Genomic DNA, 15,799 nt, shown 5'->3' on the forward strand with positions numbered 1-15,799 from the left:
ATGTTGTTGCAGAGATTATTGTAGCGATTTCAAAAAAGCAAGTCATTCTCTGAAAAACACAAATGCAAATGAGATTGGCAGAGAGTAGCGAAAGTTTGCTAAATTTGCATGTGCCCATTGCAATTGGCACATGTGCAGAATAAACTAACAAATTAAACTAAAAACAAATCGAAGATAGGCACGAGGGATGCCCACTCCCTTCTGCCACCAATCAACCACCCCCCCTCCAACATCCCTCCTGCCAGCAGGTGATGCCCACTCCCTCCTGCCATCAAGCACCCCCCCAGCAGCAGGAGAGATGTCCATTTCCTCCCTAGCAATGCTTGACATCCCTCCTGCTGCCACACAACCCCCAACCCGCTCACCTTGTTTATGATGGCTGGCCAGAGAAATGCCTACTCCCTACAGCCAGCCTCTTCAAAATGGAAGGTCTTCCCCTTCCCAGTGGAGACTGGGATGCGCCAGGGAGGGGGGGTCTAAGGCTCTGATTGGCCCAGGTTGTTTAAGGCCCCTCCTCCAGGCAGAATAAACGAGGAAAGGGGTAGTTTGTGGGAGGCAGGTTTCAGGGGTTTCGTGGCAGCGGGAGTGGGCATTTCTGGCACTGCAAGGGGATGAAGGGGGGGTGATGCTTGGTGGCAGGAGTGGACAGCTCTCCTACTGCTGAGGGGTGTTGGGGGGCACTGCTTGGCAGCAGGTGTGGCCATATCTCTTGCTGCAGGGGAGGGGGGGGTCACGCAGCAAACCTTTCTGACAGGTCTGAACTGTCAAACCTTACTTTCCTGTCAGTACCAGCAATGCCCCCGACATCCTCTTTGGCAGCAGGACATACCCACTCCCTCCTGCTGCCACGCAACCCCCGACCCCCTCACCTTGTTTACAATGGCTGGCCAGAGGGATGCCTACTTCCTCCGGCCAGCCTCTTCAAAATGGAAGGTCTTCCCCTCTCCCGTGCATCCTGGGATGTGCCGGGGAGGGGCCTAAGGGTCTGACTGGCCTAGGTTGTTTAAGGCCCCTCTTCCAGCCAGCCATTGTAAACAAGGTAAGGGGGTGATTTGTTGGAGGCACAGGGGCGTGTCAGGGGTTGCGTGGCAGTAGGCGAGGGCATTTCTACCACTGCCAGGGGGTGTAGGGGGGCATTGCTTGGCAGGAGTGGACAGCTCTCCCACTGCTGAAGGGTGCTTGGCAGCAGGTATGGGCATCTCTCCTGCTGCTGGGGGGCATTGCTTTGCAGCAGAAAGGAGTGGGCATCTCTCCTGCTGCTGGGGGGGATGGGGGAGCTGGTCAGGCAGCAAATTTTTCTGACAGGTTTGAGCTGTCAAGCCTTACTTTCCTGTCAGTGCCTGAGCCAATCAGTGCTCAGGCCCTGATCAAAACATAAGGCAACAGCTTAGATCTCTTGCACATTTTGGCTGCAAATATAGCACGAGGTTAGAGAATCACTCTGCGATTATAGAGAATCGCTCAGTTATCATTTTAATATTAATGACCTTGTTGTACTACATTTTGCATGGCAGTATCAGAGACTGCTAGAAAACTTGGAAAATACCACGGTAAGCCTTTTTAATCCATCGCTAAAATACATGCACGCTTAATTGGCTGGAGCTGATTTAGCGAGCACATTAAAGGCAAATTTTAGTTTTGAGAATCTGCCCCAGTAAGTGAATTCTTACACTGCATCCAACCTCTCAGTACGAGAACACCTTCAACAGAAGAACAGCAGTGATACTTACGTACTGTGTGTTCAGAATGAATAAGTAGGTCCGACCAGTGATCCACTGAATCCAATACTCAGTCCTTGTTGCTCATACCCAAACATAAAAGGGCATTACCAAATTAATGAAGTGTTAATAAACTTGCCTAATCCTATTTTAAAGAAATCTGTACCAGTGGCCTTTGCAGCATTCTTTAGTAATGATTTCCACAGTTCATCCGTGCCTTGACTGGAAACAAGCTCCACAACTTTAAAGTTTCTTCTAAACTGCTGTTAAAGTTTCATGACTTGATCCCCTAATCACAACCCCCCAAGATTTACCAGAACTCCATCATATGTTTTTTCTTTCTAGGGGAGCCATTCCATGCCCCTTATCATTCAGGTTCTACTATATCTTTGAGATGAGATAACCCAATCCAGAAACACACATGGTACTCAAGATTTAGTCTCTATTAAGCTCTAGTCCCTTCCTAATTGCTATAATTTGACCACCGCCATACAATGAGTTGAAGATTTGCACAATCCATTTGCTGGTCATTTCTAATATGGGTTCCAGGATGGTTTCTCATGACAAGCAGCCTTATCCTCCACCATGCCCTGCTCACCTCAGACTGCTACTTCTGGGGTGCAGTCCGAGCCCTCCCTACTAGAAAAGAACCAGCAGATTAGCCAATAGCTCTCAGGTTTCTTCTCCATCCTTCAGTGCTGCATGCAGGACTTTGAGTTGAACATTTAGCCATTACTCAGCTCTTTCAAGTAGGCTACCATATGATCACGATTCTTTTAAATAGATCTCATTATAAACATGCTGGGGTAGGGGGGCAGAACAGAAAGGAGTGAATTCATAGCTCCTAACACATCTGACTGAAAACTTTACAGTGAAGGACTAGGAGGTATGTTATATGAAAGGTGAATGGCCTTGGACACATAAAAAATAGCTGCAGCATCCAGCCTACTTATCCACACAATCTGAGCTACATGTATCACCCCTGGTGCATTAATGCAAGGAGAACCACTAAAGGGGTAAATTAACTTCCCTGTTAATTCATCAAGTATGCTTATTAAAATGGTCAAGAAGCTGTGAAGACAATAGCCTCAGCCAGAAAATGCACCAAAAAAATGCACTTGATTGTCCTCAAAATCATCCCCCCCACAAAGACTGAAGACCAGGCAAGATGCAGAAACCAGTCATGAAGAAGCAATCCTCCAGCACTCTCAGCAATTCCCGCTCTCAAGGATCACAGGATCGCCTTGCTGAACTGGTAAGGAGGGATTAGAAAAGACAGAAAATTTATATACATAAACTATACCCAAAAAGTACATATATTTTGGATACAATTAAAACAGACTATGCATACATATAATTGAGGTACCAGTACCACTATCTAGTGCAAACAAGGAGTTTGTGAGTGGTAGATTACATCCTGCCTATAGATGGGAGAGTGATTAAACATGTAATGGGGATTCAGGTACATTGTTTGCAGCTTTAGTAAATCCATCACAATGGATCGAGTAGTTCTAGAGGGCTAACAAAGAATGTGAGCTGTGGTCCAACCAAGAATAAAAGGTTGGGTCACATGCTGTAATAAAAAGTAGAAGGGCTCCCAATAGGCCTTAATTTATTTTGATGAATTCATGTAGTGCAGGTTACTTACCCCAACTAAAAATGTTTTAAGGTGGCAAGGAAAAAAAATCTATTCCCAAACTTTGGATGGAGAAGGTCAAGAAAAGTAAAATGGCAGACAAATGTGTAAGTTGTGATCAGGCCACAAGGAATCCTCTTCGTTAGGGAAGGGGAATTAGAAGCAGCAGCAGCACAGGGTGGCTTGGGCCAGCATAAGCTCCCTACAAAAGGCTCTGAACCACTTCTCAAACAAACTAATAAAAACCATCAATGGCAAGCTTGAACTTATGAAGGAAGACAAAGTTGCCAAATTGGTTTCCTTGGTTCTCCGGAGACAAGCAGGAGAAATACAGGCATACCTGCTGGTGAAGTCCTCCGACTGAGCCCGAGCGTCGGTACTCTCCCCTAGGTAGAGTAAGCTTTTAAGCTTACTGGGCATACGCAGGAACACCTGCCTCCAGAGTCGCCCTGTCAGTTTTTTCTTTGGCCACTCTCTCCTCTCTCTAACTTCCTAAAAAAAAAAAAAAAACCCCAACTTAATACTATTTCTAATACAAACCTTCCTTAGTTAAAAAAAAGGCAGAATTCACAAACCGTTAATGAGAACTACCCAGCTTTATGTTTAAAACAAACGAGCAAAAAGACCCAAGGAGGAACATAGTATACCCGGCATCTGCTTCCTCTCTTCGGTAAACCTAGCGGACACTAGGACCGCAAAGGCGCTAGCTTCCTTCTTCACAGATACCATGATGGACTCCAATTCCCTCTCAGCGGATCTTCACACCAATGGCTCAAAGAAATCTCCAAAGCCACAAACTGCACTGCTCACTCCTATTCCACCCCCCCCCCCCCAGGCCGAGGAAGCATAGTGCCTTCAGCACCAACAGAAAATAGATACCAGCAGAGTCGACAGGGAATAAATGGTGGCAACCAGTAATGGAAAAGAGTGATACCCCTTTTCCACCAGCTTCGGCTAAGGCAGTGCACAACTTACAGAAAGCCGCTACTACTGCTATACGTCTAAAAAAGACAGGGAAGGCTCCTGCAGGCTCAGTTTCAACCTCGCAGTCCTCTCCCAGTTCACAGCATGACAATCCTGGGGTAAACTTTTGAAGACTTCAAAAAATCAAACTAAAACCAAAAGGCTTGCCTCTCAGGTTCCCCTAGACTAGAGCAAGACCCTTTACCACCTAAATGGCTTTCTATGCCTCATCTAGTACCAAAACCTCCTGATCCAGGGCAAGACATTATTAACCCAGTTTCCAATTTTTTTCTTGCTGTTCCAAAAGTTTATGCAGGATAGCGTTCTCTTCTACCTCTCCCCCCCCCCCCCCCAGCAATATCCTGAGTGCATAGAAGTCTCCCACACTGGACCCGATGCTACCACAGTCCCTATCAATACCGCAGGACCTTCACTGGAGGCCCCATACTGCTATCTGCACCTCCCCTCCACAGAATAAAGTCTCTCTACCAGATTGGGAAGGAGGATGAGGGTTTGGTATATGGGCATCAGCAGGATCAAGCTAAATAGAACAACCTCACCAACCAGAACAGAGGAATATTCCTACCCCAAATTCCTACAGAAAGAGTTTCTACTCTCCTCAGTCTCAACCAAGCAAAAACACCGGTAGGGAAGAAAGATGTTCAAGCATTTCTTCAATCCTGCAAAACCCCATCGAAAGAGTTTATTGCACTCTCAGTACATCAAGTACTCCAAGATCTTCAACTTGCAAACTGGCAAAAACCCCAATCTGTTTCCACAGCATCCAGACATTTGGAATTGAAATACAAGGTTCAACAGGCACCTGGACATGATCTCCAGCAACTGCCACACGATTCCATGGTATCTGAATCAGCAATTAAGAAAGCTAAAGTGATTAAAACACAGTACAACTCACCCCCAGGGAAAGATTATCATCTCCTTAATGCCATGGGATGCAAAGTCTACCAAGGTTCTATGCTGTCATCTAAAATCATAGCTCATCAGCTACAAATACTGCATTTTCAACATTCCATTCTACAGCAACTAGAAACTGCCTCTCCAGAAGAAATATCAAATCTCCACATTGCACTTCAAGAGTCAACTTGCCACCTGATAAAACTAACTATGATGCATACGATATGATCTCTAGAATCGCAACAGTAGTGACTGCAAGTCTGTGTACAGCATGGATTAAGGTGTCTGATCTCGGAGAACACCTCCATGACAGACTTGCAAACGGTCCCCAGAGATAGTCTATTTGGTGCACAAGGCTACAGTCTCACAGCTCAAAAAAAAGATTCTACAACTATGTGTGGGCTTTCCATATATAATTCAGACCAATCCCAACAACCTGCCCCCACCTCCTTTTATCATAGAGCATACCAGCAATAATTTTTTTCTTAACGTACTTATACCCCCTAAAACAGATCCAATCCACAAAGATCACAATCTTCTTTTACTTGGAAGCAATGTTCACGAGACCAGAAGCAGTCTTTGGATCTCAGTTGCCTCCGCTCAAACCTAGTCCCAGTTTTTGACAATTTACTAGTGGGAGGGCGGCTAACTCCTTTTCAGCATGGCAGTGCATCACGATGGACAAATGGGTCCTCATCATCCCTCAATTTCCTACCACACTTTCCAAACACCCATCCATCTCCGCCATCCAACATACCTTATCAACATATCCCACAACTTGCAGAGGAGTTCTCTCTCCTACTACAAAGCAATACCATAGAGGAAATACCCCACCATCAGAAACATCTGGGGTTCCATTCCAGGTTCTTCTTCATCTCCAAAATGACTCAAGGCCTCCATCCCATACTCAATCTTTGACCTCTAAATGCCTGCATCAAGAAAGAAAAGTTCAAAATGATTTCACTTCCAGCTATGCTTCCAATTCTGAAACAAAACAATTGGTAAGCCGCACTTGGACTGATGCATACACCCATAATCCCAATTCACCCCTCCCACTGGCCATTCCTTCATTCCAGTTTCTCAATAAACATTATCAATACAAAGTTCTACCCTTCAGCCTATCATCAGCACCCTGAGTCTTCACAAAGTGGCTAGCAGTAGTAGCAGCCACCTACACAAGCAACATCATGCAGTCTTTCCTTACCTGGATGATTGGCTACTAGTGGCATATTATAAGGAATGTTTTCTGTGCACGATCCAAACCACAGTACATACCTTGCAAGACCTAGGTTTTATAATCAATTTCAAAAAGTCCAAACTCAAACCGGTTCACTCCCTCATATTCACTGAAGCACAAACAAACACCATCATGGCAAGAGCCTATCTTTCAGAAGACTGACATCAAGCAATCATCAGCTTAGCCAACCATCTCAGGCAATCCTCCTACCTTCCAGCACTCATCTTATGCCTCTTGAGTCACATAGCAACATCACTTTCCCTTGTACTGCATGCAAAACTACACATGCAGCCACTGCACTGGCACCTTAGATTACACTGGACTCAGCATACGCAACTACTCTCTAAAATAATTTCTACCACACAATGCATCAAAACTTCAGTCCACTCCTCTTCAGGAGGGCTGTCCATTTGAGCCTCCACCTACTTACATCACAATTACAATAGATGCTTCAACCAAAGATTGGGGAGCACATCTCAACTGCCTCCAAACTCAAAGTCAGTGGTCAACGGGGGAGAAACACCTCCATATAAACCTATTAGAGCTTTGAACAATCTACTATACTCTTCGAGCATTTTGTCCTTAGATTCTCAGCCAGCGCCTTCTCATACAGACAACCAAGTGACGATGTTCTATATGAAAAAAACAAAGAGTCTCTGGATCCCTTCCACTCTGCAGAGAAGCTTAGTATCTCTGGAACTTTGCTCTATCCCTTCAAGTGGAATTACAAGCAGTATACATCCCAGGAGAAAAGAACAATCACAGATTCTCTCAGCCAGAAGTTTGACCCTCACGAGTGGACTTTAAATCCTGCCACCCTTCAACAAATATGTAGATCTTTTTGCGCCACAAAACAATGCTCAGTGTCAGATGTTCCGTCCCCTCGTCCAGCTCCACAAGTCATAGCAAGAGATGCTTTCTCCATTCCATGCGGGCAACATCTTCTGTATGCCTTCCCATGCTCCACTTATTTCCAGAGTTCTTCAGAAAGTCATCAGAGACAACACTCATCTCATTCTAATTACTTCTCACTGGCCCAGACAAATCTGGTATCTGCAGCTTCCAGACCTCCTAGATCAGGGATCTCAAAGTCCCTCCTTGAGGGCCGCAATCTAGTCGGGTTTTCAGGATTTCCCCAATGAATATGCATTGAAAGCAGTGCATGCATATAGATCTCATGCATATTCATTGGGGAAATCCTGAAAACCCGACTAGATTGCGGCCCTCAAGGAGGGACTTTGAGACCCCTGTCCTAGATGCTCCCCTAGTTTCTCTGGGAGACCATCCTTCTCTGGTTTCACAGCACAATGGACAACTACTGCATCTCAATTTATGTAGTCTCAGCCTCACAGCATGGAAATTAAAACTTCAATCCTCACTAGAATTCCAGTATCACAATCGGTGAAAACAGTCCTTCTCACAGTCAGATATCCTTCCACTAGAAAGTCATACCAATTTATGTGGAAACATTTTTCAATGTGAGCATGTTCTCAAACTGAAGACCCTCTTCAATGCCCGATTCCTTGTATATTAACTTATCTTCTGCATTTATCAGATTTGGGTCTCAAAGCAAACTCTAAGAACCCATTTAATCGGCAATTTCAGCATATCATGACCTTACAGATAGAAAACCAATTTCACAACCTCTGATTTCTTACTTTCTAAGAGGACTCACCAATCTCAGACCTCTGATAAGGGCACCCTCCTCCAGCATAGGTCCTTAATTTAGTATTAGATCAATTGATGGAAGCTCCTTTTGAACCTTTAGGGTCTATCATGATAATATTCCTAAAATGGAAAAAACAGTCCTCCTAACAGCGCTCACATCAGCAAAGAGTTAGCAAGCTTCAGGCTCTGGTTATGTATTATCCTCATCTCCAATTTTTCCCAACTAAAAGTACAGATGCAGACTCACCCAAAATTCCTTCCAAAAGTTGTTACAGACTTCCATCTTAATCAAACTATCATCTTGTCGTCCTTTTTTTTTCTCCCTCCGCATTCTTCTTCATTTCTCTGTACCTTGGACTGCAGACAAGCATTACTCTACTACCTTAAAGAAACTTCAGGCTTCAGTCAAATGAACCAACTTTATTGTTTCCTATAATCCATCTAACTGAGGTCACCCAGCATTTAAGAGAACTATGTCCTCATGGATTATGCATTGCATCACTTTCTGCTATAAGAGGGCTCAAGAACCACCCCCTGGTCCAATTGGAGCATACAAAGTACAAGCTATGGCTTCTTCAATAGCACATCTTAAATCAATCCCTATTCAAGGTATCTGTAAAGCTGCAACCTGGTCCTCAGTTCATACGTTTACCAAACACTACTGCTTGGACCGAAGTTCCACATAAGGTGTATGATTTGGACAATCAGCAAGTGTGCCTGCATTTTCCCTGCTGTCTCTGGAGAAAGCAAAGGTGTTTACTTGTAATGGGGGTTCTCCGTAGACAGCAGGGGAATGCAGCCACTTTCCCACCCACCATCCCCTCAAGACAATGCTTTTTTTGCTAGAGATGAAACTGGCAGGGCAAGGGGGAGGGGCTCTTGAGGCAGGGTCCCCTGCATATGCCCAGTAAGCTCAAAAGCTTATAGTACCCTAGGGGAGAACATAGACACTAAGGCTCAGTCAGAGGACTTCACCAGCAAGTGTGGCTATATCCCCCTATCTACAAAGAACACCCGTTATAGGTAAGCAACTTTGCTTTCAGGAACAGAGGAGCATATTGAAAGGGTAGAAAATAATGAGCAGCCTGGAGTGCACACTAACATATGGAAATAAAATTGATCAGCTGGAATGATGCTGATAGAGGTTATGGAAGAGTGGCACTCTTCCATAACCACTCCGGTCAAAACAACCCATGCATTGTAGGATTGCCAGAAAAGGTACAATGCAGCAACATAGCTGAGCCAGGGGCACTTGGCTTGGAAGTGAAGGTTACACTAAAACTCAGCCTGCTTGCCTCTGTACAAGGACCTACAACGGGTGTTCAATAATTTATCTACCTCAGTAGGAAAGAAAAAGATTTTTTAAATGTTTTGGTTTTCAATATAGTGCCGATAGCTTCGTACACTTCATTCACTTTTCCTGCAATGACTTTTAACCCCTTTGAAAAAAAATTCTTCTGTTTGACCTTCAAACCAGGATGTCACAGCTTCCTTGAACCTTCATCACTTGAAAACCAATGTCCATAGAAATTTCTTCAAAACTTGGAACAGGAGATAGGTTAGGGCTGTAGGGAGGATGGTTTAATCACTGAAACCCACATTCTCAGATGGCAGCCTGTAACAGTCATGATATGTGCACCAGTACACCTACTGAGTTTCGTGTCTTTTCTCTTTGAGTCCAACAAAGTGATCACTATGTTGGCATAACTCTCCCCGGTTATAGTTGTCTTGTGTGGCATGAAATCCAGAAGCAAAAGTTCTTCCATTATACCAGACAACAGTTGCCATGACTTTGCCTGCAGATTTCTCTGTCTTGAACATTTTGGGATGGGGGGATGACTTGTGCTACCACCTCATTGACTCCATTTTGGACTCATGTTCTCTATGATAGACCCAAATCTCATCTCATCACCAAATGATAAAAAAATTTACTTGGACTGCACAGAGCATCTACAAGTTCTCCTGACAGCACTGGAGCCTTGTGGCCTTATGACATGGTGTCAGCATTCTTGGAACCTTGGACATGCTCAACTTTTCATGAATTTTTCTTCAAACTGTACCTGGCAAGATGCCCATTTCTTCAGCTATTCGGGAAACCTTAAATTTGTCTGACAAAATTAAATCAACTTTCTTGCATATTTTTGTGGAAGTTGCTTCCACAGGCCATCCAGTGTAAGGGTCATCTTCAATGGCCTCTATCCCACTTAAAATTGCTTGCTCCAAAGTTTTATAATGTAGGATGATGGGGCAAACTCACCCTAAACTAGTCATGTATTCATGGATTTCCTTTGGCTTTTTCCTTTTTTGTGTGAGAAATTTTATCGCTGAACGGTGCTTCTTATCTAGCAGTTTCTTACTTGATTCGCATGAGGACTCTCCTGCCATCCTGTCTCTTGGAATGTTACTCGCACTGAGCCACAACTGTGCATGAGTAACCTTGAGACATGTCACAACATGCACAGACTTGTTTCAATATGCTTGCTACTTTCTTTCATACTCAGGTAAATAAATTATTAAACACCCTCCATAATAGTAGCTGAGAGCTCTAATCCTGACACTCCACAATTTTAGTAATAAATGGTGAATTCTAGAAGCTGCCCTTGTTAAATTATGCTATGAAAATTGCAAGATCTTTTTTGTTGATGAATGTTTTTGTTAATGATTGTTTGTAGTGTATTTTGCAATTTCCACATAAGTAATTGCAAGTATTTTGCAATTTTGTATTATGTATAGTAATGTTGTGATCCACCTTGTATAAAGGTCAGAATATAAACTATATTTTCCAAACTTTTGCACAGGCATTGCAGAAGCAGGGTCAAGGGCTTCACAGATATAACACAATACAGTGCTGTACATGGCATGCCTACCTAGGGTTACCAAACTTTTCAGGACTGTCCTGCTGTCCAAATGGATTTTCAAAACCCGGCAGTTTGTCTGGAAGACCTCCGAGCATACATGTGACATCATAGCATCGCATCCATACATGCTCAGAGATCTTCCAGATGTAGCCCAGACCCCAGACTCAGAGAAGGAGAGATTTGTGTGGGAGTAAGGCTGGAGCCAAAATGGGGCAGGGCAACATCTTTTTTTCTTGAATAACTCTGGTAAACCTAGGCACGCCTCAATATCATTAACATCTCAAAACCATAACAACTGTCATGCTGGAGAAGATGCTAATGAGTCAAAGAGATGAACTGTGCCACCCAATCATACTCACAACAAACACTGACCTGGGCATGTTTTCTATAGGAGATATGTGAACCCCTCAATAGACGAGAATGGGGTGTTCAGGAGTGTGCATGGAACTTTATAAAATTTAGATCCATTTAATGTATTTTCCCAGCAGCTTTGATGTGTTTATATTTTTCTGAATTTTCTTTTTCACTAACACATCATTGGCCTGTGCCATTTGATCAAACTGGACAATGAGGCAGGGAAACAGACCAAGAAGCATCTTGAACAAAGCAATGAACAAGAAGTTTTTGAACAGGGGTATAGTATCTACAGCTAGTAGGATTCAGTGCTTGTTTCACCTCATTATGGCAAGGAGTTCAAAGATTCAGTGCTCTATATGCACAGAGAACCATGGCTATGCGATTTGGTTATTGCTCAGAACCAGACACCACCACTACCCAAATGCTCTCTTCCGATTATATATACTTTTATATTTGTTGCTTTTAATTATTTTTGCTAGCACATCATATTTGGATTTTGTTCGAGTACTGTATTTGACATATCTTTCCTGTTTTTTTCTAGGACTATTGTTCTTTATATTTCCACATTCGTTGAGCTAAGTGGTAATGCCTGCTCAGACCAGCAGGTGAGGTTTTCTGTTTTCTAAGTGGGTGGAGTGAGTCTCCTCAGATTAAAGCTGAACAGTATTGAGGGAAGGATCACTGGTGTCAGAAGGAAGGTAGAAGTCAAGATGGTATGGGCAAGCAGTTGGCATTAAAATGAAGGTGCTGTCTATATAAGGGCGAATAGTGTGATTGTGTTTGGCTCTGCTGGAGAGAAGAGTGATGGGGAAGGTCTTTTAAGGTTTAAAGTCTGTAGATAAGGGATAGAGGAGACCGACTATACCTTGGAGGAAAAGGTAAAATTATGTTCTTACCTGATAAAATTTTCTTTTCCTTAGTCATAGCAGACAAATGGGTTATGTCCATCCACCAGTAGGTGGAGATACAAAGCACAGATCTTACTTCTATAATATAGGATGGCAGACTTCTTGACTGTTCAGTATTTTCCATAACAAAGCAGAACGAACAAACTCGAATCACACTCTTCCCTCCTCACTAAGTACTTCTTGAACCATATAGGTGAACATTATCTATGAGAAGACCAACAACCCCCCCCCCCCCCCCGGTGAATACCAGATTTGAGGAGAGCAACTGGCAGCACTCCTCATAAGAACATAAGAATTGCCACTGCTGGTTCATACCAGTGGTCTGCTCCTGCAGCAACCCCTAGGTCAAAGACCAGTGCCCTGAGACCAGCCCTACCTGCGTACATTCCAGTTCAGCAGGAACTTGTCTAACTTTGTCTTGAATCCCTGGAGGGTGTTTTCCCCTATAATAGCCTCCGGAAGAGCGTTCCAGTTTTCTACCACTCTCTGGGTGAAGAACTGCCTTGTTTGTACAGAATCTATCCCCTTTTAACTTTAGAGAGTGCTCTCTCGTTCTCCCTACCTTGGAGAGGGTGAACAACCTGTCTTTATTTAAGTCTATTCCCTTCAGTATCTTGAAAAGTTTCGATCATGTCCCCTCTCAGTCTCCTCTCTTCAAGGGAGAAGAGGCCCAGTTTCTCTAATCTCTCGCTGTACGGCAACTCCTCCAGCCCCTTAACCATTTTAGTCACTCTTCTCTGGACCCTTTCGAGTAGTACCGTGTTCTTCTTCATGTACGGCAACCAGTGCTCGACAGTATTTCAGGTGAGGGCATACCATAATCCGGTACAGCGGCATGATAACCTTCTCCAATCTGTTTGTGATCCCCTTCTTAATCATGCCTAGCATCCTAGTCGCCTTTTTCACTGCCGCCGCACATTGCACGGATGGCTTCATCGACCTGGATTCATCTAGTGTCATCTGACTAAAGGAAAGAAAATTGTCAGGCAAGACAAATTTACCATTTCTGCATCAACAGCAGATGAATCCAAATGGAATGTAGAGATGTAGTCCTTGAAAACAGCAATCGCTGCCGAGAGAATGGACAGTCCAAAGAAGCCTCCTCCCACTTGATAATTCTTGGCAAAGGTATGCAACAAGGACCAAGTAGCTAATCTGCAAAACTCATCCAATGGACAGCACCAAGATTCCACCTACAAAGTAGCCAATGCTTGAGTTGAGTGTGCTCAGAGGAAGAGGATATCTTCCTGCAAGGATGTAGGCCAATAACACTGCCTCCCAGATCCACATCTTAGAGGCCACCAACCCACCAAAGAACATCCGAAGAAAGTTGATCCGAATGACAAAATTTAGTAGGGGCATGCAAATATTGGATAAACGCCCTGAAACATCAAGATAGTGCAGCTGGGAAAACAGCTCGAGGCAAGCCTCCTCCTGAAAGGAGGGAAGGAACAGCAGCTGATTTCACATGAAAAGACACTACTACCCAAGGCAAAAAGGCAGACCATTGTCCGAATCGTAACCCTAGGGGCCTTCAAAAACCAGGAAAATGGATCTCAACACAACAGTACCTCAAAAAACTCGTCATGTTGAAGTGAGCCATAAGAAACACCACTTTCAAAGTCAGATCTTTTAAAGAAGCTCTATGATGTAGCTGAAATTGAGATCTCTGAACAGCATGAAGAACCAAATTGAGGCTCCATTACAGATGGTGGATGGGCACTGGAGGCCAAAGGGAAGCCAAACAAACACATCTGAATGCACCACTAAGGAAGTATTCTGCACACAGCCCCTAAAATATGCCAACGCTGCTATCCGCACCTTTAGAGAACTGTATGCTGAATCTTTCTCACATCGTTCTTGCAGAAAGGCCAAGATTTGTGGCAAAGTGCCCAGAGTCGAAATCTCCCGCTGCTCACACTAGAAATCAAGGGTCCGCCGAACTCTGGCACAGGTGTTAGAAGTAGGCCGCTTCCTTGCTTATAGCAAGGTAACAACAGAATCCCAACAAGTTGGCATCCATGACCACCATCATCCAATGGCATTCCCTGACACAGAATGGCAAGCCACAATGATATGCTGGTCCTGGCAGCCAGTATTAAACGCAGTCACAGAGCATGATCCTGAGAGACCAGTGGGACAAGACCAACATGCTGCAGCAAGCACATATGAGCTCTGGCCCAAGGAACCACTTCCAATACTGCTGCCATCGATCCGAGAACCTGGCTCCCGCAGTAAACTGCATACCTGCAACTGTAATTTGGTACGGCAAAGGTCCGGGAAAGACACCTTCCCCTGAGCTGTGTTGGAGAAACCTAGATATTCCAAGTGCTGTGAGGGTTCCAAGCAGCTTTTAGAAAAGTTAACCACCCATCCCAGCAAATTGAAAACCTTGATGACTTATGGGAGATGGACTGACAATTCTCCTGTATCAAGGATGCCCTGATTAATCAATCATCTAGGTAAGGGAGAACACTGATGCCCTCCTTATGCAAAAAAGGTGGCCATCACCTTGGAGGTGGTCCTGGATGCCATCGACAACTGAAAGTGTTGCCCCAGCATCACAAAGTGAAAATATTGGTGAGGCTGCCAGATGGGAACACGGAGGTATGCCTCTTTCAAATCAAAGGCAATCAGAACTCCCCGACTGAACCACCACAATTATAGCCTGTATGGTCTCCATTTGAAAATGGCACACCCTCAAGAACTTGTGGAGATGTTTGAGGTCCCAAGACAGGGTGGAAGAGTCCCCCCTTCTTGGGGACCATGAAGTAATTTGAATACCAAGCCTCATTCACTGCACGGAACTGGAGCAATCATTCCCATGCGCTGGAGCTCCAACAGAATGGACAGCACATCTCCCTTATGCAGGGCATGCTACAGGGCAACACCAAGGAGTAAACAACGAATAGAGAAGCCAGTTCTAATCTGTAGCCTCCCCTGCAAGAGTCTCCTGGGACCTTCTGAGAAGTCTGTGCCATCCCCCGAAGGCTGGGCCTGCTTAAGGAGGATGTAAGAGCAAAATGAATTCAGGGGAAGATTCCTGACCCCCTAAACCAGGGGTCTCAAAGTCCCTCCTTGAGGGCTGCAATCCAGTTGGGTTTTCAGGATTTCCCCAATGAATATGCATGAGATCTATGTGCATGCACTGCTTTCAATGCATATTCATTGGGGAAATTCTGAAAACCCGACTGGATTGCGGTCTTCAAGGAGGGACTTTGAGATCCCTGCCCTAAACCTACCTGGCAACCAAAAATAGCCACAGACCCAAGACCATGACTTGCAGGACATGTGCAGCCCCAACTCATGGGAGCAGACCACGGCCGCCTTCCCTGAGTAGAAGAGCAGCTCACCAAATCCTCATGCATGTGAGAAAAGACACCAATACGCAGAGGCCCTCCATATTCCTGCCAAAAACCTCCCACGACAGCAACAGCCCGATGCTGCTTACAATGGGAGCAGCACTCGACAAGCTCAGTAACCACACCTTCTGGTCCAAGATGGCACTGGACTACTCTGACTCCCTTCCTTAAGGTGTT

The 15,799-nt window shown here is 44.6% G+C and overlaps 1 protein-coding gene across 5 annotated transcripts in view; it reads right to left on the reverse strand.

Annotated features, from left to right (window-relative positions):
• Positions 1–281: 281 nt before the first annotated feature.
• Positions 282–15,799, reverse strand: part of LOC117366048 (RNA-binding protein 4.1-like) — a 31,365-nt gene continuing 15,847 nt past the window's right edge. For all 5 annotated transcript variants that reach the window (XR_004540490.1, XM_033957105.1, XM_033957103.1 and 2 more), the window contains one exon: positions 282–2,970. Coding sequence is in view for 4 of the 5 variants with exons in the window: in XM_033957105.1 (XP_033812996.1) it covers positions 2,927–2,970 (44 nt within the window). In the remaining variant the exon portion in view is untranslated. The remainder of the gene's footprint in view (positions 2,971–15,799) is intronic.

Source organism: Geotrypetes seraphini, chromosome 8 (assembly GCF_902459505.1).
Source record: "Geotrypetes seraphini chromosome 8, aGeoSer1.1, whole genome shotgun sequence".
Classification (NCBI taxonomy): domain Eukaryota; kingdom Metazoa; phylum Chordata; class Amphibia; order Gymnophiona; family Dermophiidae; genus Geotrypetes; species Geotrypetes seraphini.